This window comes from Frieseomelitta varia, unplaced genomic scaffold, assembly GCF_011392965.1.
Source record: "Frieseomelitta varia isolate USP_RPSP 00005682 unplaced genomic scaffold, Fvar_1.2 scaffold_716, whole genome shotgun sequence".
In the NCBI taxonomy this organism is placed as follows: Eukaryota; Metazoa; Arthropoda; class Insecta; order Hymenoptera; family Apidae; genus Frieseomelitta; species Frieseomelitta varia.
The window spans coordinates 39,045-65,719 of NW_025110497.1; the positions used below are offsets into that span (position 1 = coordinate 39,045).

At 35.0% G+C, this 26,675-nt stretch overlaps 1 protein-coding gene across 5 annotated transcripts in view; it reads right to left on the bottom strand.

The window, feature by feature from the left end:
• The window catches only part of LOC122535432 (nucleolysin TIAR), a 103,168-nt gene that overhangs the window by 22,258 nt on the left and 54,235 nt on the right, over positions 1-26,675 (bottom strand). For all 5 annotated transcript variants that reach the window (XR_006308168.1, XM_043666965.1, XM_043666966.1 and 2 more), the window contains exon 5: positions 4,423-4,603. Coding sequence is in view for 4 of the 5 variants with exons in the window: in XM_043666965.1 (XP_043522900.1) it covers positions 4,423-4,603 (181 nt within the window). In the remaining variant the exon portion in view is untranslated. The remainder of the gene's footprint in view (positions 1-4,422; positions 4,604-26,675) is intronic.

The following is a 26,675-nucleotide window of genomic DNA, read 5'->3' on the forward strand; positions in this document are numbered from 1 at the left end:
GGAGATCACAGCCAATTATCAATTGTACGAAATGAATCTTAATATTCAATATACAGTTTTAAAAATATTTGTTACACCTTGTGATGATTAGTTATCCTCTGTTATGAATTTTTTTATTAAACACACTCCCGTTCAGAAATTTGGAGCAGGCCAGAGTTTCAAAAGAAATAATGATCGTTGAGTAAAGAAACTATTTAAAATATCTTTAAATTTAATATTATTATAATAATAATATAATGATATATCGTTTCATCATATCATTTAACAAGTAAACTTAAATTGTAATTTAAAGTATCGACACTGTAATTGATTGTTTAAAATATATTCTAGAAATCTCTAGAAATTTATACTCTATTTCAAGAAACTCTATGAAATCTATTTCATTCAAACGGTGCTCCAAGTATCTGAACAATCTACGTACAATATATTCGCAATAAATTCATTTCCAATTTGGTTTCAAATATCCATTACCAATACAGTGTGTTGATAAATGTTCAAATTTGGATATATATATATATATATATATTTCACATAACGCGCGCGCGTGCGTGGGAGTTCTCCGTGCATGCTGACTCTTTCGAGCCACCGGAAAGTGAAAATGCTTCTCGCCTGATCCTTCGAGCTTCGTTATTCACGTCCATTACGATCGTCCTTCTGTCACGCAAAATATCGCCATGCTGAACTCTAACAATGGTTAATCGCGAAATGGACATTCAGAGAGTATTGCGTGATGATGTGTACGGTTATTGCGCGATAAGCGTGGCACGTGAACTTTCGAACATGTGATTGGCTGCCACGGGGGGCGTGCGTGTGTGACAGACGTATGTACATACGTTACTCTAACGTGCAAAGCAAAGGAATTGGAAAGAGACGGGAGGAAGGGACGAGCAAAACGGTAAATATGATTAGCGATCAGAGAACGATATACACACTCTCTTTCCCTTGCATAAGTATGTACATACTACGGAGCTGCCAAGGCATTAGCCGTGAATCAGAAACAATTCTTTGAGTCGTCCAAGTCGTTACTCGCCGAGTCGGCCTCTATTTTTCTTGACAATAGAATTCAATTATTGGAACGTGCATTGTCTGCTCTTTGTATAGGTACATATATATATATATATGTATGTGCATTTATACGGCAAAGTACGAGAAGGTGGAAAAAATTGCGAAGGTTATAAATGGCGTCTTATTACGGGCGCATTGATGGAAACAATGATAGGATGATCGCGCGGATTTCTGTTACGCTAATCATCGTTCTGATGAATTGTATTGTAGGCTAGATTGCCAGATAAGTTGTCGTTACCTGTTCATTAACAATAAATCACGGGAACTGAATGAGACGAGGAGAGAAAAGACGAGTTGAGGTATTTAATAAATTGGGAAATCAATTTTTTTTTTTATTACGAAACGTTATTTATAATAAACGAGACTTTGCCTTGGCACCGGTCACATTGTTAAAGAATTTTGTATTAATGTTGTTGCTGTAGAAACAGCCGAATAGAAATAACGTTAATCGTTGCGTTAGAAGTGACAAATCGTCTTTATCGTCCGCGTGACGATTTCGAATCGAAAGTCGGAGCTAATCAAACGTGTGAAAATTCTTCATTGTATCGTGCGCAATTTGCTCGAAGGCAAACGAGAGACAGTTCTCGATAGTGGCGCGTGGTGAGTCTTCTGGAAATCGCGGAGTCATGGTTATTTTCACTCCGGGCCGGTATGACGTACCGCGGCATTCCGCGATATCGATTGAATACGCAAGTGATTTTGGCTGCATTCCGGAATCAGCCATCAATTTTCAAAGCATCATTGCATCGCTGTCAGATGCCAAAAGTTCGGCTAAAGACATCATCGTGTTATCAGCGCACTCTCGGGTAAACTTCGCCGTGACGCATCCTTCCTCCTTGCTTTTCGATTTTCCGAGGTTTGCCAACCGAGATTTGGCAAAAGGGAACACGCTTTGGCTCGGATTGATACTTTCGGCAATTTTATTAAATCGGCGGTAAAGTACGGTTAATTAAACTGCGCGTTCCTTACGTCGATATCTGTTTAAGCAAATTTATCGTCCCTTCCATCCGTTCCATTAAGCGTCCCTCTTCTTTGCGTTTCGTTCTGCGCTTTTGTCCTCTCCTCGTCCGATTTTTACAACCGAGCCGATTAGCAAGTTTCCTCCAAGTTTCGTTCCATCTTTTATGTTTTTTTCGCGGAAACTGGAATGCGGATGTTTGCGTGATGCATCCAATAATTGGGAGACGAGGAGTATAGACATCCGTTATAAAATTGAATTAAATTACAATATCGATATGTAATAGTTACTTCTTTTTTCGAAAAACCAATCGTTTTATTGTACGGATTCATTGATAGTATTAACAAGTAAAGTACGTGGAAACGAAATGATAGATTAATAATTTAATTTTCGAAAAGTATTGCCAAATTAAATAAATATCTTGATGTAAATTCCGAAAATTATGATTGTAACATTAGCAGTTTATTGTGCGCAGTATATTTTCAAATTTTTGTTATTCTCTCGTCGTCTTAAAAATATCTTGCACCAGTTTTATCACTTTTTTTTTTTAATTATTTTATCATTTTTCGGGAATTTATTGTACCTTATTATTAATACATTAATTATTATATAGTATTGATAATTCGCAGTATAAATTTCTCTTTATTTCTTTGTCGCCTGACAAAATATTCTTCCGTCTTTCAACTTCTTGCACAAGTTTTACCATTTCACTATTTTCCATGAATTTACACTTTGCCAATTATTTGCATCTCATTATTCACTTGTAACTATAACAAACTATAACAAAACTTGTAAATTCGAAATAGAATAACAGAACGTACATCGTTGAAAGGAAATATCAATTGACAAACTTCTAAAAAAAGGAGTTATTTCCAAGAAGAAGCAACAATAACTTTATACTCTTACGATATTCTCAGTTTGTGCAAAACTAATAACTTTAACGATATCCAGCAATTAGACCGGCCGGCCTCGAAGGTTTTCTGTGTCCCGGCCGGAAGGAAGGAAGGAAATCCGGCTTCAGCGTGAGAAATTTATTGCCTGAGAACCGAGGCGTTGTACGCGAGAACTTTTTCTATCGATCAGCTTAATTCCCAGTTTTGCTGCTCGCTTTCTTTCCGCGCGATGATCTCCGACTGCGACGGCTCTGTATGTATGTATGTATGTACTTCGGCGCTACCTTAGGGACTTCCTGTCGCGCTGACACCTCCGCGAGATATTACACGTAACGTGTATCACCACGACATTTCAACAACAATGCGGGGACTGTCCTCGGGGACCGAGAGGAATCGAGAGATCGTTGGGGCTGTACATTCACCGCCGAGCGAAACTTTTGAAATTAATAAGTTTGGAAAGAACCGGCGCGCACGTTGCGCCCGTCCTCGTGCAAGTTTCGTAAACCGCTAATTTTCTAAAACAATTGTTAAACCACCAGGGAAACTTGGTCGTGAAATAAAAAGAAAAGAAAGACAGACAGAGAGAGAGAGAGAGAGAGAGAGAGAGGGAGATAGAGAAAAAGAAAATTACACTTTACTAGGATTTCACGGTGGGAAAGTTTTCAGTTGATAATTATTGCACGCTGTATCATTACCCTGTAGTTCTTTCGAAACAGAATTTTTCAATATCGTGTTGTTTGAGGTTTTCCTCGATTGAGATTGTGAAAGTGCCGTAAACATACTTTAGAAGAATCTTTTAACATCTTTATTTATGGAAGATTTCTGGTTTTCGATAGGTTCTGCAGAGCATGATCCTCGCGTATGTTATTAATTTCCCAAAACTTCATCGAATAAAGATTTGATATCATGTTGAGCGCGATGTTATATTGTAGTTTTGAAATTGACATTTTTCAATGACATGTTATTTCAGACTTTTGTTGATAGTAAATTTGTTCATGAAGAAATTTTGCATGAGTACTTCAAAGGACTTTTTAATTCTCTTATTTATGGAGAATTTATTGGGTTAATTCTATATTAATTATATAGAAATATATTATATATTAGAAATATATATTATATATTATATAATTCTATATTAATTCTATATCATATTAATTATTTGGTTAATTCTATAATAGTAGTTAGTTAATTGTCCTCACTATTGACGTACGAAATTATACAAAAAGAGAGAAGATACAAAAGAGACGCGTTTTTAAATTTTAATTTGAAACACACGAATGTTCTCACAATCCTCGCATTTTTAATCACATTTTTAATTGCATAAACTTTATTCATTTGAGATACCATATATATTTTATTTTATTTCATTCTATACTTCTATATTTTTGTTTTATTGTACAATAATATTTTATTACAATACTTTCACTTTGTTTGTCGTTTTTCCAATTACAAAGAAGGAATATGAAACTTTTATAAATTGTTACGTGAAGAAAATGCAATGCTCACCTGATGAAAGCATAACCTTTGTCCTTGAATACACGAATCTCTTGGATGGATCCAAAAGGCGAGAAAGTTTTTTGCATCAATTCTTCTGTTAGTCCATTTGTTAGTCCACCGCAGTATACTGTACAGTTTGTCGGACTACTTTGATTGTACACTTCATCGAAAGTCAATGGCTTCGCGTTTGCTGCAAACAGAAAAATGAGAAAAAAAAGAACGTTAATTAAAATTGAACCCACGTCTGCTGTAGAGAGTAAAGTAGTAAAAAATATCTATTTCTTAGTGTTTCTTTTCTATCTACTTGTTACTTGTTAGTATTACACATATACTATATTCTAAAAAATTCTAAAATTAGTTACTCAGCATGTATTATACTTATATACATATGTTTTTAAAAGCTTCTAATGTATTTTAAGGATACATCATACCGATTTTAGAATTTTAAAAAGCAAAGATTATCTTGCAGTTAGTAAAAGTAAAGGTCGTCTTGTATTAATAACGTTCGATTGAAATAAAAATGAATAATTAAGCAAAGTTTTAGATATTAAAAAGTTGTTAAGTTACATATATTTGTACATGTATCTATGTTCTTAAAAACTTTTATCAGTACACACTGTTTTTTCATTGTTAGTTGAAAAAGAATTTTGAAAACAAAGATTGTCGTTTATTTATAGTATTCGATTATGTAAATTACGTAGGTAAAATTCCAAATATATTCGTAATTGAAATTAATCTTTCACCATCATTGATGTTTCACGTCAAAAATTCCAAAATTCCAACACTAATAGCACACATATGTACATATAATTCAACACATTACATATATTTCAATATACATATTTTAAACATATCGATATAACATTACTCTCTCGCTTTAAGATGTAACTTCAGAATATTCAAAAATTACCTTAATTTCTTAATTTTAATTCGTACATTCGACAACATAAAAACAAATAATTAAATAAAATTCTAAACATTCGCGGTATCTTTGATTCTTCGTCAATTATATCATAATAAAAGCTTCTGACATGTTTCAAAAATAATATCAGTATAACAGAATGTTGTCTCATTGTCAGTCACTACTGTCACACCTAATCGTAGAATATTAAGAAAAGAAAAAACTCTTGAAAGTAAATATTATATTCGTTCAATTAACAAAAAAGTGAGTAATTACGTAAAATTGCAAATACATATATATATATGTATATATATATGTATACACGCGATAGAAATTGATCTTCCGTCGATGTCGATACATTAATAAAGTCGTTAACACCGTCAAATTTGTAATCTAAAGTTCGTTGCGAAGTTCACCAGCGAATTTACACTCGCCTACGTATAACTTGGCCGCGCGCCGCGGAAATTAATTGTAAAATTGCAAACAAAGTACGGAGAATAGTGTACGGGAACGTTATAAAATTCGATCGTTGGGAATATTGAACAGTTCTTCTTTCCTTCTTCCTCCCTCTTCTTCACTTTATCACGATCCTCGTCGGATAGAGTTGTTAAATGGCAGGCTGCATAATCAATAGCCTCACCATTTGGTGAACCAGTTAAAATCGCTGATTGCTTTATCTTTCGAAAGTTTGTCCGCAGTTTGGTCATTAATAACCTTCGTCGAAAGTATGAGCGAGAAAAAAACAGAAAGGACTATTTAATTTATGCAATGTATTAATCACGCTTGAAATGTTTCGCAACTTCGACAAAGTAAGGAACTCGATGAAAACCTGCCGGAAGATTAACAACTTTTTCTATCGCGTTTCCAAGAAACCCGGCTATTTTCATGTTTGCACCGTGTCGGAGATAATTTACCAGTATCGAATGTGTTGCGAATTTGAAGTAACAGAAATAACTCAATAAACGTGCCTCTCGGAGTTATGAAGAACATCGTGGAACAATTGTGAAAATTTTTATTTATTTGTCTTTATGGTTTGTCAGTTGGAGAACAGACTGGAACAGACTATTATTTGAATGAAATACTCGAAAAAAAATACTCCAAGATCTCTTTTGTTTAACTTCTTCTGAAAAACATTATCAAGTGTCTGACAAGTGAGAGAAAAATTTCGATAACTGGTTGTCAGTGTAAAAGCTAATGCACGAAATCGTCGATTCCACGATACGAAACTGAATCAGAGGAAATCCCTTTTTTCATTTCATGTTTTAAGCTAGTATTTAAAATCGTTGCTCCCTTTCGGAGAAATATTCGACGTTTTGATATTTTACGATATATCTGGTTTAATACGGTTTTAACACATTATTCCTGTTTGCCTACATTAAAACATTATACATATATAGAAAAAAAATATATATATATATCCACGTACGAGTGTTCGCTATGATTTGTATCTTCGAAATGTGCATTTTAAAGAAATTAAAATATTTACCATGCACGAATATTTAATGGTTTACGATGATTGAGAACCGAATAATTTTTCAGTATAATGGACCTTAATGGAACACATATATTTCCAACTTGTATATATAGGAAAAATACTGTCGATTCGTAATTATATTTTAATAATAATTCTTTTAATAATAACTCTATAATTATATAATCCATTTTACATAATTAATGGCTTTGCAACATGTATAATGAAAAGACACTATCTTTAAATATTCAATAATTCATTTTCAATCTTTCCGTTAGTCCCATGTTACTTCTTTCTACTTATTGTTCGTCATCCATTTAGATTCGACAATATTACCGAAAATTTAAAACAGAGTGAAGTTTTTTTTACGAACTATTGCAATTTCCCATTTGGATCCCAGTACGATTTAAAAAAAAAAAAAAAAAATCCAAATTTCCAAAAAATCTTGGATTAATTCGAACCACGTACTCGAATGATAGTTTATTTGCGAGTTCGTCGACGAATGCGTCCGCTTCGTCCGCCGTTTAACCTCGCGACGACACCCGGAAAAGGGGTCAGGTTTGACGACGCGGAGCGGAACTCCGGCTGTAGCAGGCTAGCTGTTCGAGATATCGAACGGCCAATACCAAAGAGGTTGAACCCCCCCCCTCCGTCAGCCGAGTTTACGATCGCACGGGGGTTTAGCTCTGTACTAAGGCAGCGGGCTAGCGGGTGTAAACGCGACCGGTAAACCACGGCCTGTAATTGCCTCGTTCGAGGATAGAAGGTTCTCAGGAACGTTGGAACGTTCCGTTAAGAACTTACCAGGGGGACGTTCTCTTCGTTTCTGAAAGCTCGGCATTATCTCTTTATTGCCCCCTGAACGTTATTCTCGGTATTCTCGGAATGTCTCATCCCCTTTCACCTCGTCCTCTTTTCCCCCTCGTCATGTAGCTGTGCTATCGGTTCGCTTAGAAGAAAAAAAAAAGGAAAATTTCTGTGCCCGCTAAAACGCTTACGTAGGTACTATAATATCGATTTTTCTCTTGTGTCCGTGAAATTATTATTTCCCTTTTTACGAGGCCTCGAGCCGCGCCGCTTTCGACGATCGATGCCGACCGAACGGCGAATGTCAAAGCGTTGTTCGTTTCGCGGACATTGGATATTACCGGTAAATTTTCCTCTTTCATTATTTGCGACATTTAGGGTACGCGGTCGATCGTTGAAATCGTACGAGCGTTAGCTTTTAGTGATCGATAGCGAAGGCTTTCGAGCTTTTGTATATTTTATGGACGATATATTTTACAATATTTTCCGATGTTCTGCCACGTTGATGTCATTGGTCGATAGTGTCGATAAATATTAACAATTAAATTATTAAAATAATAAATAATAATCGAAAGTGTAAATTGTTCTTAATAATTAAATGTTTTCTGAAATCATTAAATTTTACTAACTTTGATGTTTGGATAAACGTGTTTTTTTTTTGTTACTTCTTATTTGGATTGGATAAAACAGAAATAAGAAATAATTTTCAATTTTCTTTTTCATCTGTAGATTTGTTTAAACACTGTCCTTACCTTTTATGAATATACGTCCTCTTTGGACGTTAATTCTCCTTTTCAATAAAATAGCTCGCAGTTCGCGTTTACTTTTAAAATTTCTCTTTGTAAAATAGAAACGTTGGGTTATCAGAAATCTGCACAGAAGTTATCCGTACCAGAAGTTTTTTTATTTCAAAGTTTGACACGTCACGCACAATCTTTTACTCGTGAAATAGGTATATATTTCAACAAAATGTTACGTACATAATTTTACTTATCGCAGGCAAGGTGTATATTAGACGATAAATCTAATATGTTTTTTTACATTTATTTTATATTTTTAGAATTCTTGAATTTAATTACAATAAAAAAATTTCATTATTTTCGTTAATTATTAATTAATTAATATACATTCATTATTAATATATTTTATCGTTAACCTTAATTATATATATGCATATATATATATATATTAATTATTAAAATATTACATTAATAGAACATTCTATCGTTCTTCTATAATATTTGACACGTGAAATAATTTTTCACCAAGACTCCGCATTTTTAATTGTATCCTCGAAAAATACGAATTCGCAATAGTCTGCAGTCTAGCTAGAACACATTACGTTAAGCTATAATTTCCAAGTTAATAGGAAAGAAAGCCTAGACTGATCTCACGGAATATACTTTCTCGTTTCACGTTGGAGGAAAAAAAAAGAAAATCGAAATTCATATCTGGAGATCTATACGAAAAATTGCCACGAAAGCCTTAGAAGATAGTAGGTTGAAAAAAAATAGGAAAAAAATGGAGGAGTTACTATAGATCGGTAGCACGATAAAGCTTTCGTAGTAGCATGACTCGTTGAATGAAAATCAGCTTTAAAAGAAAAGATCGTGGAGATGAGATCGGTTCGCCGGAAAGGCATCCTCAGATAGAAAGAGTAACCATTTGCGATCAAAAATTTTATCCGGGCTTATTCACGCTGAAAGTTTATCGACTTTCGAGTGATTCGTAACCATCTCTTGTCCCAGATCCCATATTAAAATGCAGATAACCGTAACTTGAACTTTCTGGATAGTATGTAATTCAGATACATACAGCTGATCAAAAATAATTTTTCAAGCGTTTTATTAATAAACAAGAAAGTACAGATATTATTCGAAAAAATATTGTCACATCTATTCAATGTTTTAAGTAATTCCTTATTCTCTTCAAGTTTGACGATGATCAAGTGAGATTTAATATGATGGTGAATGAAAAATTCAATTAAGTAGTTGTACATGAAATAGTACATAACCGTTTGATTACATAGAAATTAATATTAAATCGATATTGATCTTTCTGTTCAATATTGTACTATACTAATGTTATATTTTTTTAAAAATAACGTTTAAACGGGACCTAATGTGATCGTGTAAAAAAATCGAATTGAATTAAATAATTTGTAAAATACAAAACAGCATATCGCTGTACAATTATATTGAAATAAATCTACACTTATATAATTATAATATTCCAATGATAAAATATATGTGTACAACTAGTTACGAAATAATTTGAATTTCAGAGTGTCTAAATATATACTAAAAAAATTGGTACTAGTATCTTAAAAGATACGATTTATTTAATTAAACTGTAGATACATTATACATGCGATAGTTTGACGTGCTCAATTGCTATAATTTTAGTAATTACCAATATAAATAATTCTTGTAGAAATTCTATAATTCAATTGACCCTCGGAGAACCATCGAGTAAATCCGTTTAGATTTTTAATTTATTTGTATTTTCCCCTTCTAAAAAGGATACAATTTTCACAGTTAAAAATACGAATTATCACAAACTGAAAAAAATCACGTAAATAGAGAAGATAGTGTCAAAATGTGATGAAAGATACGTATAAATCCAGCTGGTGCTCCGAGGGTTAACCATCTTTACTTTCAACAATAATTCTCACTACATATTTCTACACGAACAATAAAATAGTTAACGACACTTAACACTCGTGATCAAACTACGCGACATACGTACCTTTTTTCGCCTAATCGTACAATATTTATTACATTTTACCCGATCCATCTAATTTTCCAAAATATTCTATCTAATCTTTTGCCGAGAAGTACGCGTAAGTACGAGAACCTGCACAAAAGTTACCCTCGACGACAAACCCCGAGACGCTTGTGAAATCCGCTCGAATACCTCCATCCTTTCGTCTACCCTTCGCGTTCAAGTTGACGCGTTCTCAAAAAATAGTTTTGAAAATTCAATGGCGAAAGTACATAACTGTCACCTCCTAGCAGGGAAATTTCCTGCGTCATTTCCCCGGTAGCGCGCGTCTTTCAATAAGTGACCTATATTCCGCGGCCCGCCATCACCAGCGGATATATCTCGTTTAAGGAAATCTATCCGCTTCGACTATATTTACTGGACCCGGTTCGATTCGCCGTGTGTCGCCGCGAAGGTGATCCGTGATTTATGGCCGGTGGCTTAGACATAGCCGGGCTCTTGGTAAGGCTCGCCATTACCGAGAGAGAGGACGAGAGAGAGAGAGAGAGAGAGTACGCGGCGGTAGCTGGTGTAGCTCGGCTCATTAGGCAGCTGATTACACGAACGCAGGCTAAATCGAACTTCTACACACTCAATCAATGGCGACCGACCGAGCATGCTCGGTGAAACTTTTATTCTTATCTCGGCCGAGGGAGGGGAACAACTTGCCGATCGGCTAACTAGATTTATCTATCGCGGATCTACCAACTTTTTACTTGGCTGAATTCTCGATAACTCGGCCTGCTCCGACAGGTGCAGAGACCGAACAGACCAGATGAAAGATCAACAAGAAATTCCACGGGTGAACTCGAAATTTTCTCTTGACCGTGCGCTCCTCTGTGAGCTTCCGAGGAAAGCGTGCGAGCGTCTCGGGGCTTCGAGGTCAAGCGAAAGAGAAAAAAGAAAAGGGGAACGGAGACAGATGGGGGTGGAAGATAATAGAGCAGCGAAAGGAATCGCGACAGAATTCGAGAAAGAACAAAAGAGGGAACAGAAGAGCGAGAGATAAAAAGAAGGAAAGGGAGAGACGACGATGTCGGGGAAGAAGAAAAAAAATATTTAATTCGAGTAATTATTTCTACGTGATTCAGAGTTACATGGACTGTCAGTTTAAAAATTCGAAAATTCGCGGAACAGAGCTGTTGTAGCGTTTTCTATTCGCGGTCTCTTTTAACTGACTTGCACAGTTGAAAAGTTGTTTAAGTTCTTAAGTTAAATATTTGTTATATAAAAGTTGTTTTAAGATCTTAAGTTGAATATTCAGCGATTTTCGAGTAATTTCTAAACACAAAGAAAATCGCGATAAATAAGTTTCAATATTTTTACTATAAAACATGTGCGATTTATAATAAATATATTTCTTCCCCTGTGATCTACGTAATTTGTAATTGATAGCCGATAAATCCAAGCTTTAAAAAAAACTACACTTCATATGCACCGTCCTGATGATAAAACAGCGAGAGATACTGCCGGAAAAATGACAAAATGAGAGAAAGAGAGAGAGAGAGAGAGAGAGGGAGAGAGAGAAAAGAAAAAAAAACGGAACCACGGTGTTAAAGAAGAAAAGGGGACAATGGAGCAGCGAAAGGGACCGCGAAGAGACAAGGAAAGAGAAAACAGAGGAAGGGCAGAAAGCAGGAAAGTGAGAAAAGGAGAAAAGGGAGAGAGGGAGGGGTGGGGCGACGACGATGTCGGACTTTCGCAATATCTCCTTTCGTTCTTCCTTACACTCGGGGAAGGAAGTTTCCACTTTTCTCCATTTTATGGCGAATGGTATCTCTAGTGGTCGACGATGGAACTCGAATGTACGTATCTTGTACCCCCTTAAATAACACAGATACTTGAAGTTTCGTTGGCACTGGCTACCCCCGTGCCGCGCCAATATTCCGCCGGAGTAAATTCATGCTAGGCAGCCTTTAAGTGGACATCGGACTCTGTCTCCTTTCTCTCCCTTTCTTTTCTCTCTCTCTCTCTCTCTCTCTCTCTCTCTCTTTTTTCCCTCCTTCTTCACTTCCGACCATCCGCAGAAATTTGAATAATTAGTTCCCAGGCCGGCGCTGTATTTATAACTTTCCCCGCCTGTGTGGCCTGTTAGAGCGTTATATCGACCGGGATGAAAAGATAAAAATTGCCTTTCTGCTCTCTTTCTCTCTTCTTTCGCTCGCGTTCTTTTTATTTTTTCCTGACTCTCTCTCTCTCTCTCTCTCTCTCTCTCTCTCTCTCTTCTCTTCTCTTCTTGTTTCTTTCTTTCTTGCTTTACTGGCGCGGCACTTGGCTACTACAGTAATTGTTGTTCCGTAATTGTTATCCGTTTTGCGGCACTGAGGAAGCGCTTAAGTCATTGTCTGTGATAACGGCCCCACTCCGCGATGATAATGACGCTCGTGAAATTATACGAGGGCGAGCCATATCATTATGTGCAGCATAGGCGAATTTTGAAGGGTAAATACAAAGGTGAAATTGCAAGCAATAAACCGTTTTCTCCCCCTTCCTGCCTGGTGTTTCTTCGTCTTAATTATCCACGGTCTGGGCTTTTAATATGAGACGCGAAGATAAGTGTATGTACATTGCTAGTGTGAATATGTCTAATTTTTCTAACGAAAATGAGACACTGTTCTTTAATGGAACTTATCTTATAAATATTTAAAAAATGATACCGTGTTCTGCGTATCATTGTTTCACGTGCTAAGAGTTGTTTTAGAGGGTTGTAATTAAAATTTGGTTTAGCCTAAATCGTTCCTCGATTCTAACTAAATCAGCAGAGTAATAGAGGTGAGAGTATAAAAAAAAAAAAAAAAAAGAGAAAAAAAAAAAAGAGAGGAAAGAAATGACTAAAAGCGATGGAAAAAAAGTGAAGAAAGATTCAGCGTACTTTCCTGTCCGTTTTACCTTGCTCAACTTGTACAACTTCTTTCTTCATCTCCCCTTTCTTTTATTTCTTTTTCCCTCTTCATTGCCCGCGTTTCATACGATTTTATCGCGCAATTTCGAATGGTCTGATGTCAAAATGTCTCTCAAACAAGGGAAAATAGACGAGCATGCATACTGAAGCCAATGTGTACATTATATTGTAAAAACGTTCTCGTATTATAAAACGTTACGACATAGAAAATTATTACTTTCATACGAAATTCGAACCACGTCGCTAAATATGTACATACACACACACACACACACACACGTACATACACGAGGTTTTACATGTATATACGTATGTATGCAGAGTACTGAAAAAAAGAACTTGCAAGATGCTTGTATTTATAACGTATTTTTATAATTTTGTAAAAATTACAAAAATTTTACTATTGCAAGTTTTATTTTTTAACAATTTCATCTTTCAAAAATGGAATAAATTAACGAATAATTTATTTTCCCTATAAATAAATAAAATTTTGGTTGTAAAGGGTTATGTGGTAGTTTTTCTAGCATTATGAAATTTACAGTAAACTGAAATGAACCCATTAAGGACCAGTGTTGCAATTTCATTTCACGATTCTTTTCAATTAGTTTACATTGAGAAATTTTATCCTTTACTTCTAGAATATTAATATAGGTTAATAATTCTAATTTTTAGAATAAATCAGATTAATAATTCTATATTATATGCTGTTATAATATATGATTAATACAATAATTTATACTAATGGATTATATTAATAATTGTAATTAAAGTAATAATTTTCTTGCCGTTACGTATAATTTTATAAAATTCAAAGAAACTAAAATATTTATAATATTGTACATTATAATATTATAAATTATTGCTTGTTCCTTAATGAATTAACACGGTTTGGAATATTTTCGCCGATATTTTTAAATACTACACGTTAATAAACTCGTTTCTTTTTTTCAATACCCTGACCAATACTACCAATTCGATACAATATATACTTCTATCAGATATTAAACAGCAGTTCGCTCACTCGTAATGTTGAAATACACGCGAACCGAAATATTTTATATTGAAACGTATATAAAACATTTATCGCGAAACAAAGGATCGTTTATAAATCTATCTCGGTAAGGAAAAGAAAAAAAGAAAAAAAAAAAAGAAACGATTGAAATCGAGTTGATATATTATAGCACGCGTTTAAGAATACTCGTTCAAAGTGTCGATGATCTCTCAAAACAAGAAGAAAATAATAATGATGATAATAATGATGATGACGGTGACGATAATGATAATAATAGTAATAATAATAATAATAAAGGCGAAAGAGAGAACAGCTGTATGTACACAGAGAAAAATAGTAGCGATATTATTTCAAATCAATGGGCAACAATTTTAGAGGATGCCAAATATGGGCATCGACTCGCCGATTGTCTTCCGTTTCCGGTTGGTTTATCGTAATATAACTCACGGCTGCAACAACAAGTAGCCGTAGCCGATATTTTTCTCCACGCAAGAACGTATAATAATAATAATAATGATAATAATAATAATAATGATGATGATGATGATGATAATAATAATAATAATAATAATAATAATAATAATAATAATAATAATAATAATAATAATAAAGTACGAGTAGAAAGTGGAAAAAATGGCTAAGAGGTAATGTAATATAATATAATTGTATGGTAATAATAAGTACAACAAAGAGTATAAGTAAATGTATAATATATCAAGGTATTCGAAAAGTTAGAAGAAGTAATGGTATTAAAAAGAGAGATAAAAAAGCAAGGAAAAGAGTATGAAACATATTGTTTAGTAAAGGGTAAATTAGATAACGTTCGTAGCTAGCTTGCTTTGTAGTTTTTGGTACACTTACACACTTGTCTCTAAGCTCTCATTTTCCCTCTCTCTTTCTTTCTCTTTCTCTCTTTTCTTTGCTATTGGCCTTAACTCCTGCCGTATCCGTACCCTCCTGCAAAATATCCGTGTTAAAAACGACAGAGGAAGAATAGAATGGTATAGCGAAGTGCGTCGGCGCTTCCTATAGAATGCAATCGTTACTACATTCCTTTTTTCTCGTCTTTTTCACTAATATTTAGTATTGTTAGTTGTTAAATTTTTAACTCGGTTGCTCTTGAATTTCTGTATGCACTCTGTGAATTTCTGTGGTTTTATTTTTAAAGTTCTCTCGCGTGAATGGGACATTTTAAGGTCTTTGTCGTTTGTATTTTCAATGTGGTCGCGTATCTGCCGAGGATCAAAAGAATCATTTCTTTAATTAATTATTGCGGAAAAAAGTACGTTCAATCACCGAGCTTCCTTTCACAAAACGTGCAGCATTTAACGACCTTCGCGTCTCTGAATGGATTTCTTTTTTCTTTGTATTATGTCTCTCGCTTACAACTTTGACTGCAGTTTTGTACATCCTTATGCTGCTCAAGCACTAACGACAATTTAATGGATCTATTCATAATGACAAAAAACCGAGTATTTCCGGGCCAGTTCCTTCTATCTCTTCAGATTATGCTATAAATAGTGCGATACATCTTTTTATGGATAATATCGCCGTGTATTAATGCACGCTGAGATCAAATAATAATAATTTATAAGCGATGTTACAATCGAGCTGTAAAATTTGACGTTCAGATGAAACGTTTTCCTTTTCTTTCCTACGATTTCACGTATTTGTAGATTAGACGATCATGTCAAAATCACGAGAGACATATTATGACAAGTAGGTACCTATGTTTCTGTTGATTTTCTGACTTTAGTTACTATAAATTTAAGAGGAAGAATAATTGTACAATTATGAAGTAAGTACATGTTAATAAGCACGTAGAAACAATATTGGCAAATATGTTTTCCTTTTAATTGCCATTAGAATAATTTGGAAACTGAAATATTCAATCTGTATAAAATAAGAATAATTAAAAGTGAAAATGTTAAATTGAAATTAATTGAAAACAAGCTTATGTTAGTAAATACACAATAATAATATAATTAAAATTTTGGGTATTTTTAGATAATTTTTAGACTGCTACAATTATAATAAACTATTCATTACTACAGCTATTACTATAATGATTAACTCTAAATATTATTGTACATAAAGTTTTATTATAATTTTCATAGATTTCGTATAACTCTAAGAATTTAATAGCTTCTCACCCGTAATCTTCTGAATCATCCATTGTGCGAAAACATTTAATTTTATTGTAATTTCATTGTAACGCTTTCGCGTTTATGTTTGCTCCCTTTTGTGTTTACGTTTCAACATCATATCAATCGGGAAAACATCAATACGAATTAGAAAAACCACCTCGCCGTCGCTCTGTCTCTCGCAACACGCTGCTGAAAAAGCTGAAGACCGATTTCTAGTGCTTTCTCACTAGTACTTTATCCCTTCTCCTTCCCCCGCCGTCACTTTCCATTACAATTTATCGATCTTATCGCAACAATACGCTCCACTATCAATTTCATCTTGCTCGCAGCCATAAACAAGTTATTACTCTGCTGACTGTTCAATTTCCAGCACGCGTTCACCCTGACCGAGCCGAGCAACGAAACTCTACTTACCACTCTACGTCTACCAGTCAACGAGGCCATTTAATAATCCTTAAAACGAGCAGCCGACGTTTAATTACAGGGAATTTGGAAATCGGTTTACCTCAGGGTTACGACTATGCTACGGGTGTCCACAGATCCTAACCTAATTTCATCTAATCCATCACTGTGTTTTATGGACGATTTTTAAATATTTCTCAATACCTCAGTATCTATGAGTGAACAAAATAAGTATAAAACGTTGTCACGATTGTGTTGTAAGGATTATAGTTAAGAATACTTGTATTTTACAATACAAATGGCATTTTGTCGCACGAAATTTTGTTGATTATATTCGTCTAATGTATTCTTCAGCGTGATCTCTGTCAATCTCCATTTCATGAACATCTTTAATGATTAATGAGTGTCAATTGGCTTGCGAATTACTCTTTTCTCGGGAATAATTTCTTTCACTTTTCTTACTATAGCTTTCATTCCAGGCAGCTGTTCATTCTAAGTTTATATGCTATCATATTGTATCGTGCAACACCAAACGTGGGTTTACGTTCGTTATAATTATCAGCAATTATAAAAGTCCGAGTTGTTAGCTAGATTTAAGTACGATGTATTCTTAGTTAGAAATGCAAAGAGTTAAATATTTTACAGTCAACTATAAATAGAGTGTGATCGTGCATAGTTGTAAGACAAGTTACCAAATTATTTACCATTTGGTGAATAATATCAAGCAGATAATAGTGTCAAAATTTTCGGCATAATTTTGTAGATTAAAGTAGATAAGATAACAGTAGATTAGATTGTTGAATCATGATAGAAAACCATAACAAAATTCACGAGAAAGCATTACTTGCCATTTGCCTCTACAAAAACTCTATAAACACTCATCCTTGTAATCCAATAATTTTTTAACGAAACATCCATGAACTCGTTTGCCACGTGAAATTTTCATCAGCCGACGAAATTTGCACGCCGAACCTCTGCACACCCTGTATATATACTCGCGAGCACTCCGCCAACAATAAACACGGACGCGTGTACTCCGCAGGGACATTATCAGGATTAATAAACCCGCGGGGTTAAACCATGCCTACGATACTTCGCCAAGAAGGCTGAGTAACCGTGGCCCGTTAAAGTTTCCGCGTAATCTTAGGATAGGCGGTTTCGTTCGGCGTGACTCGAAGCGCCAACACACCGAGACACACACACACACACACACACACACACGTTCCGAACGTTGCATCCGAACGTGTACGTGCAACGGTTATTCGACTATTATTTACGAGTGTTGTTCCGTACTTGTGTTACCGTCGCTGTGATTATCGCCAACCAGCCACAGCCTGTCCTTCTTCTTTTCGTCTATGATACTATCTATCTGTGTGTCGGCTGTGTCGTTGTTACACGTGCGTTCCTCGGCGAGATACGAGCGACGCGCGGGAATTTTCCGCGCCGGATAAACGAAGTTGAAAAGGAAATTTATGGCCGCTCTTAACCGTCATCTGTTACGTTACAGCGAACGGCGTAAAGAGGCTGGCGATTGAATTGTAAACACGTACGGTTATATGTTTCTTATGCTCCGCTCCGGTGGTTATTGATATTAAATTAATTCCAAAGTGGATGCAAGGTGAAGATAGGGACGAAGTTTGATCGAAGATTTATTTCGAGGTTTTCTGACATTGGTTCAATCATTTGCACTCCAGCAGTGAATGTCACTTACTACCCTGTTTATTGCAACATCATTGATGTCAGTGTTGTTTGAGAATTTAGTCGAGAATAAAAAGTGTATTTAGGTGTAAGAATAAAAGTTATTTTAGAATAATAGGTAGTTCTATAGGGAAAAATTTTGGAGTGCAAAGGTTAAATCCTCGGGTGCTCAAAATTGATAAAAATCAGACGTTTAGCGTCGAGTGAGCGGCATAATTCAGTTTTCAATTTATTTCAATATTTTTCTTCCAACTTTTAATAAGTAAATTATTTTTTTATTTTATTATCGATTGTAAGATCATTATTGTAACGATTGATACAGTCGTGTAATTTTCAGTAATTAGTATTGGATGACAGTGGCGTTATGTGACTTTCATTAATTAGTGACTGTGACATTATGTAATTTTTGGTAATCAGTGACGTGACTTTCAGCACTTAGTTATCAGTAAACTGCGAATGTCTATGCATTTATAGAAATCTTACAGTTGCAAAAGGTATGCATGTAATAAATATATATAAAATATCCAATATAGTATATTCTGTAATATTTAATAAGAAGGGAAACAAATTTTGATTTCTTTAGATTCTATTTTTTAAAAAGTGTTTATAAAACTGTGAGTTTGCAAAGAGAGTTTGCAGAGAATTGTTGATTGCTATTGTGGCGAATCATGTGATTGAAATTGAATTTCTTTTAGTGTCTGAGAAATACATTTTTCGGCAAATATTGTTCCTTTGTTTCGTCAGTTAAAATAGTTGAAACAATCTAATCTTTACAGATTGTCTTGTAAATGTAAATGAGACAGCTATATCTTTAAAATGGTTAGAGGTGAGACAAATGTCACGAGGCAAAATGAACTGGAATGAAGCATATTGTGGAATTAATTTTTATGCAATAAAATGTTCATCTCGTTTTATCAGGAACGTGAAATATAATATACAGAGATACACAACTGTTACATCGAACAGCATGAAGAGAAAAGAATGAAGAAATATTCAGAATTATCTAAAAATTTGTTCTAGATTGATAATTTCATAGTGTATAAAAGTATGCAATCAAGTACCTTTTTTTTTTTTTGATACATAATGAAAAATTACATCGAACAGTGTAGCGGTCCTGTTTAAATTTAAAAATACAAATTGGTGGCAACTACGATTGCCAGATGCGTAAAAATACATAAAATTAATTCCAAGACATGCTTCGTTCCATATCATTTCATTTAGCCTTATGACATTTTTCCCCATCGATGTCCCTAACGATGTATTTAAAAATACAGCTTGTCCTAGTTGCGTAGGACACCCTGTATATTTATGTACTCTCTTTAATGGTAATTAATCTTACGTGAACTACATTTTTTTTTTTTTTTGAAGTATCGCTTGTTACTCTCTTGGTACTCAATCTCAGAAGTTTAAAATATAAGGATTCGGAACATTTCACATAATAATTGATTAGCTAAAGTTTTCATAGATTTTGAAAAGTTGACGAGGATTTTATTCATTATATATGTATAATATTAATTTGTTTAATTAATTATATTAATGATATTAAATTATAGTAAATATTAATAATCACTGTAATAATTTATTTACTAAACGTTATATGTAGATTCTTAAAGATTGGCGAGAATTATTTTTTAAATGCTAATTTCATTAGTTGAATTTATACAAGTTTCAGAAGAAATGAAAATGTTTCTTATATTTATTTGCTGGAAAATATGAATGAATTAGAACAAAAGTATCAATTATACTAGTCAGTTAAATTCTATCAACGTCAATCTGTCAATGTCACTATATCGCTTCTCTAGAATTTCACACATTATAAATTATATTTTAAATTGTAATATATTTGTAACGACTGATATTGAACAGAATTGTGTGAAAATTGAAAAGTAACCTCGTGTTATATATAATTAAATAAAAATCGAATAGAGTTCGTATTTAAACTCATTCGTGAAGAGAGTCCTCGCAATCGGTTTCACGAAAGTTTAATGAAGTCGTTCGGTATAAAAATTTCAGTTCTATTATCGAACATCTCAAATTATCGTATCCTGATTAAACGATTAAAAAGAAATCCTTTTTTTAAATATCTTATTTTGAAATTAATATCAAAATCAAATACTTCGATATTATATTAATATGAATTATTACGTAATTGTTGTACAATCAACGAGAATATTACATTCATAAAATTAGGTATATTTTAAAGTTATGTTAGGTATGTTTTAACATTCTTCAGTTACGTTACTTCTTAGTATTTTAATTTCTATCAATCATGAATATTAAAATCAAAATCAAATACTTCAACACCGTATCAGTATGAATTGTTACGTAATTGTTGTACCATCAACGAGAATATTACATTCATAAAATTAGGTATATTTTAAAGTTATGTCAGGTATATTTTAACATTCATCAGTTACGTTACTTCTTATTTAGTATTTTAATTTCTATCAATCATGAATATTAAAATTAAAATCAAATACTTCAATACACTGTAGCAGTATGAATTGTTACGTAACTATTATATAATTAACATGAATGTTACGTTCATGAAATTACGTGTAAATTTCAAAGCTCCGCTTGGTATACTTCAGCGTTCTTCAGACCCGAACGAACTCGAAAGACGATACTATCCTTAATTTTATCGCCGTTACAACGAACGTATATACGTTACACCCGGTGTATATACGTTCTTCAATTGTTTCGGTTATCTTCGGCCAAGTGTTATTTGTTAGTAGTTAATTCTTTCAAGAGAGAGGGGTAATTGTTGTTGTTGCCAGCGGCGCTACAAGTATAGACCATTAACCAAGATTTACTTCTACACTCGACGAACGCGCGGTGGCCGTAAGACGGTTGTGGATTTCTAATAGAGGTGTTTTCGTCTGGCAATCGATTACCCAGTAGAATCTGGAACTCAAGGAGGCTCGCAGAGCCAGGTCTAGCCTGGCTGCATCGTGCCTCCGCTCCTCCGTTCTACGTGGTTTTCAACTCCCTTCTCTGCTGGTCGGGCCAAGCCAAGATTTGTAGTCGCGGCATAAATTCGAGCTTTCGCCCTTCTCCGGCTTGCCTTAATAGATTAGTGGCCCCGATAAAGGTGTCCAATACGTATTTCTGTGTATTGAACCGTTCCTACTTACTCCTCAGTCTACGACGACTGATTCACCCAATTGATTCATAGAACTTTCTTCTCTTTCCTTTTCCTTTTCTTTTTCTTTTTCTTTTCTTCTTTTTTTGGTTGTTGTGTTGTGTTCTTCGAAATGCGCGTGTGGTTATATATATATATCAGAGTGGCTCAAGAAAGTATTTGAACGTACTCGTAGACACCTTTTGTGAACATATTAAGCTATAATTTCGTCGTCGAAAGAGCGAATACTTATGCAAGGAGTTCTTTTTTTATGTATTTGCGTGTTATGTAAATCGTTTTCAATATTATTGCGATTATATTGGCAAAATTTGGACTTGTGCAGGATACTAAATGCAGCATGAATTTGCTAATGTTAACTCGTTCATAAATTAATTCACGTTTATATTTATTAATATAATGAAAATAATGGACTGAATATTTCTGTGATGTTTATGTTGTATATATACACTCGTATTGAATATCTTGTTATTTCTGTGTACATGTAATGTTTGATTGGTTTCAAATTTTACCAATATCATCATACGAGCCACAAGAGATTTTGAAACATTGAATTTGTTACCGTCACTCTTTGTTTTTTTTTTACCTCGACTCACCAAATATTAGATTTTCATACGCGTGTACGATCACGGAAGTCACAGAGTGACTTGTTAAAGTATTCGAATATTTTTAATATTTGTTATATAAAAGTTTCAATAACACGAAACCACGATCAAGGTGTAGGTATGCTTGACATATTTGCGCTTCGATTTTTACATTATTGAATACTTAAATCATACATAGTTGGCAAGTTAGCAATACAGTCAACTGAAAAATCGGCTGCCTCGTTGTAATAAAACATCCACTTATACACACACACGTACACAAAACTTTTTAAACGTGTGAAAACATTGACAAAGTAAGAGCCGCATAAACACATAATTACGTGGCTAAAACGCACGTGGACCGTGTGTATACGCTAAACTGTCAAATATTGATAGACGCAACACCGTGACCGTGTCCGAGAGAGACAGAGATCGGGATGTATGGGGTGTGTGTGCTCTCTAGACATACAGTGACGGGTGGAGGCTTCATGCAACGACACCCAGAGAGAAAGCGAGCACCCAGAGGCGGATAAGACGAAAAGAAAGGCAAAAAGGGCGAAACGCACGAGTTGAACGGAAATGGACGAGAGACGGCGAGAGAGAGAGAGAGAGAGAGAGAGAGAGAGAGAGAGAGAGAGAGAGAGAGCAAGAGAAACCGATCCGAACGCTTAAAGAGCCACGGGGGTGTTCAACAGCGTTCCGCACTCGACGACGAAATGGCCTCCCGCCGCTTTATCGAAACGGGAAAACCAATCCTCTCTCTGCACCTTCGTCCGCCTTTCGCGTATGTGCCTATATTACCTTCGATCCGCATCTCTGCAACCCCTGGCCGGCATCTACAGCCACCGCTAGAGATGGGATCGAGCACCTCACAAGTAGGTTCGTCGTATCTTTCAAGGTACGATATCTTTTGCTAGTCAACGTCTCTCGTTCTTGTTCTTCAAACGTAACGTTCGCAAACGTTTATGTCGCGTTAAGAGCAACTATGATGTAACGTTACAAATTTTCGTGGCTCAGATTTTTTACATCTTCCGTTTTATTAAAATGGAAAGCTTCGAGCTTGATCTGATAATTGATGAAAATGGTAACATCGAAGAACAATGGACAGTATATGTAATTTTAAAATTGTACAGATGAACGGGCAGTGATTTTGAACTGCAATGAAATTGTACGTAAATGTCGAACATTGACGTGTATAAAAATGTGCGCGTTAATCTCGATTGTATATCGAATTGCGTCGAACTTGCACGTTGAACTTGATGAAATGTATACACATTCAACTACAATGAAACGCGTACGTTGAACCTGAGTCATATAAAACGAATATTTGTATTTATCGAAGCATTTTCACTCTCGAGTAGCATTCGAAATCCGTGAAACGAAACTCAGACATCGAATTTGACTGGGATTCGTAAGTACATATTGGACTTGATCCCATCCGTAGCCACCGCCGGCTGCAAAATCCACCTCTGACTCGTTCGTCCTCGATCCTGCACCAACGTGTTCGGCATCTCCGCCCGAACACAGCTTCCCAACCAGTCGTTCACTATGTTCCCAGTAACAGAGGCTGTAACCCTCAGGAATTTCATTTCGTATGCCAGGCTAATTATATGCCGGAGTTTTACACGCGCGTTCGTTCCTTCTTTTACAGAATTCGAGCAACTCCGTTCTCTCTGTTCTCTTTTTCTCGCCTCTCGCGCACTCTTTTTCGCGTAATCTTGTTTAGAAACGCGTTTAGGAAACCGAAAGAAACGTCGAATCTGATTGCAGCGTGTAACGTATGTTTAAAAACTGTTTCGAGATGGTAATAAGTAGACTGTGGATTTTAGCAGACAGTGTTTATGAAAACTTTGAAAATTCAGTTTTACTAGTAACGGCTGTATCAGTTTCAAAAACACAAGAAAATTCTAAATTATAATACCGTAACACTTATAATAATACAACATGGAAAGTACCTCTTCCAACGTATCAATTTTAAAAATATAAGAAAGTTCTAAATTATGGTACTATAACGTGGAACGGCTCTTCAAAGATGGCCACTCTTTTCACTCCGCACGAAATTCGAATCAAATTTCGAAAGAAAGAAATATCTAATCTCTCTTTCTTTGATATACTAGAAACCTAGATCGAGTGATCATAATCTCCAATAGTAATTAATATATTTCACCATCCTAATCTTTGCATCTATTGCTCGAGAAGCAAGCCGTTTCAAACATAACGTCAGTACAAGATATTGATATGAACGTAGAGTGATTACGTAAATACGATCTCTTAACCTATTGCGCTGGCAACTGGTTTGCGGACCATAACGAGCGACCGAACCGTATACAATGATTTCTTTGTGCAGTCCGTCGGTATGATATCACTGGATAGAAATTATTAAGAAGTAATAAACTTATCATTTGTTTTGCCTGGGTTATATTGTCACAAGTCTGCTCGATGCTCCTATCTAAGAAAATTAAAGCGTATTTTTCTGCGTCAACTTTTTTGTATCCAAGCGATATCTCGGGACAGAGGACGGTCGCATCGCCTTTCGGTATGCATAAAATCGTCGCAATTTCGCGATCGTTTAATCGCGGGAAGGGAGGGGCGGGAGGGGCTGGAGGGTAAATGATGGTCGGACAGAGGAAACGACGATCGTCGGCTAGATACAGCTACAGGCTGCCGCTGCCAACAAAGATGGATAAGTAAAGAGAGAACACGGAGGAAAGAGTCTCTGCAAGCTGGTAACCCGAATGAATGTTTGTGGTAGTAACCGAGGGGCGGAGGGGATGGTAGTAACCGCTACAACCACTAACCCATCCCTGCGTCGTTGGTCAAGCAATCACAGCTATCAGCACCTTCGTATTAGAGCGGACTCCCCGCCGTAATACGCTCTTTCTGCTCGCGAAGGTTGAAACGAGTCCGAAAATAAAACTAAAGATTAAGAACTGTTGCATTACGGTCCTGATTGAAACAAGTGCCGAACGATCGATATTCTAAATTATTTCTGTATCATATTCTGAAGTATTTTTGTTCACTTCATCGATTGAGATGTCAGTTACATTCTCGTCGTATTTTCTAAGAAACTATCGAGCTAACAATGGTTTCAACATGTAATGGTTGTGACATCGTGAAATAAAACGTATGCATTTATAATACTTGCAAATGTCTGACCACATGCCGACTCATTTTACTTAAGGATATCTGATCACACGCGGGCTCGTTCTACTTGAAAGTGTTGAACTACATATGGATCCATTCTACTTGAATGTGACTGACTGCGCGCGGATCCTTTCTCCTTGAGGATGTCTGACTAGATACAGGCTCATTCTACGTGCGAGATATACTATTCCGTTTAAATGTGCCTAAATTAGATAATGAAAATTAAAATTGGTAATTGTTAAAAAAGAGTTTAAGGTTTATTTCCTATAAGAATATCCAGGTCATCTAAATGTTTTACTTATACTTGGCGATGGAAAAAAAAAAATACATTAAATTAAACTTGTTTAATTTCAAGGATGAGTAACTTTATACACGTAGTCTTATATATTTTAAAATATTAGTCTCTGAAAATTTCGAACCAATGGCTTCGATCTCGTTTTGTGTTGATGGTGAAGGTATTAAAATTTTGGAATTGTATTCACGATTGTATATGATTAACCCTTTGAGTACTCATTAAAATGATCAAAAGCTATTCAATACATTGAACCTCTAATATTAATAATAATGATTATTTTACAACATATTATTTTATCATTTAGTAACAGTTCTTTTAAACATCTGAGACTATTTTTACGATACTCTGGTACTGGCTAGACGCTCAAAAGGTTACGTTTTATAACACAAAGAGAGAGTTAAATGGTTTAAAAGTCGCAAACCAGTTCAAACATGGAATTTTTGTAAAACTTCGGAAACCAGTTACTGCAATAAATCAGCGAGCAAACTCGAGTTCATTTCTATCGTTGTTTTCTTCTTTCTTCTCCTTTTTTTTTTCCCTTCTTTGCTGTTTCAACGTCTGTTTAGTTTTGCAGATCACCCCGAAACCTCAGTTTCTTGTACTCTACAAACTTCATTTGAATATTCCATCATTTATCTTGAGTTTTAACTTCCCCTTTCCTTCTGCTTCCATTGCGTCCAATCACTACTCAGCAAACATTATACATTTTACGTTACAGCTGAAATACGACAGAGTTCGGAATTCAGAATACGACAGAGTTCGGAATTCAATCAGCTTTCATATACACACATCAGAGATTGAAATCAGTTTCTAATATACGTATACGTGCATATATAACATACGAGTCAGTCTCGCACACATCGAAGAAACGAAATAATCAATTATTTTTATTTCTCTCGTGATTTTAAATTTCCATTGTCATTAATTAATTATTCATTATGTCCCTACCAGCTATTTACGTAGAATAATTGTTTCAACATTAAAAGAATTACTATTA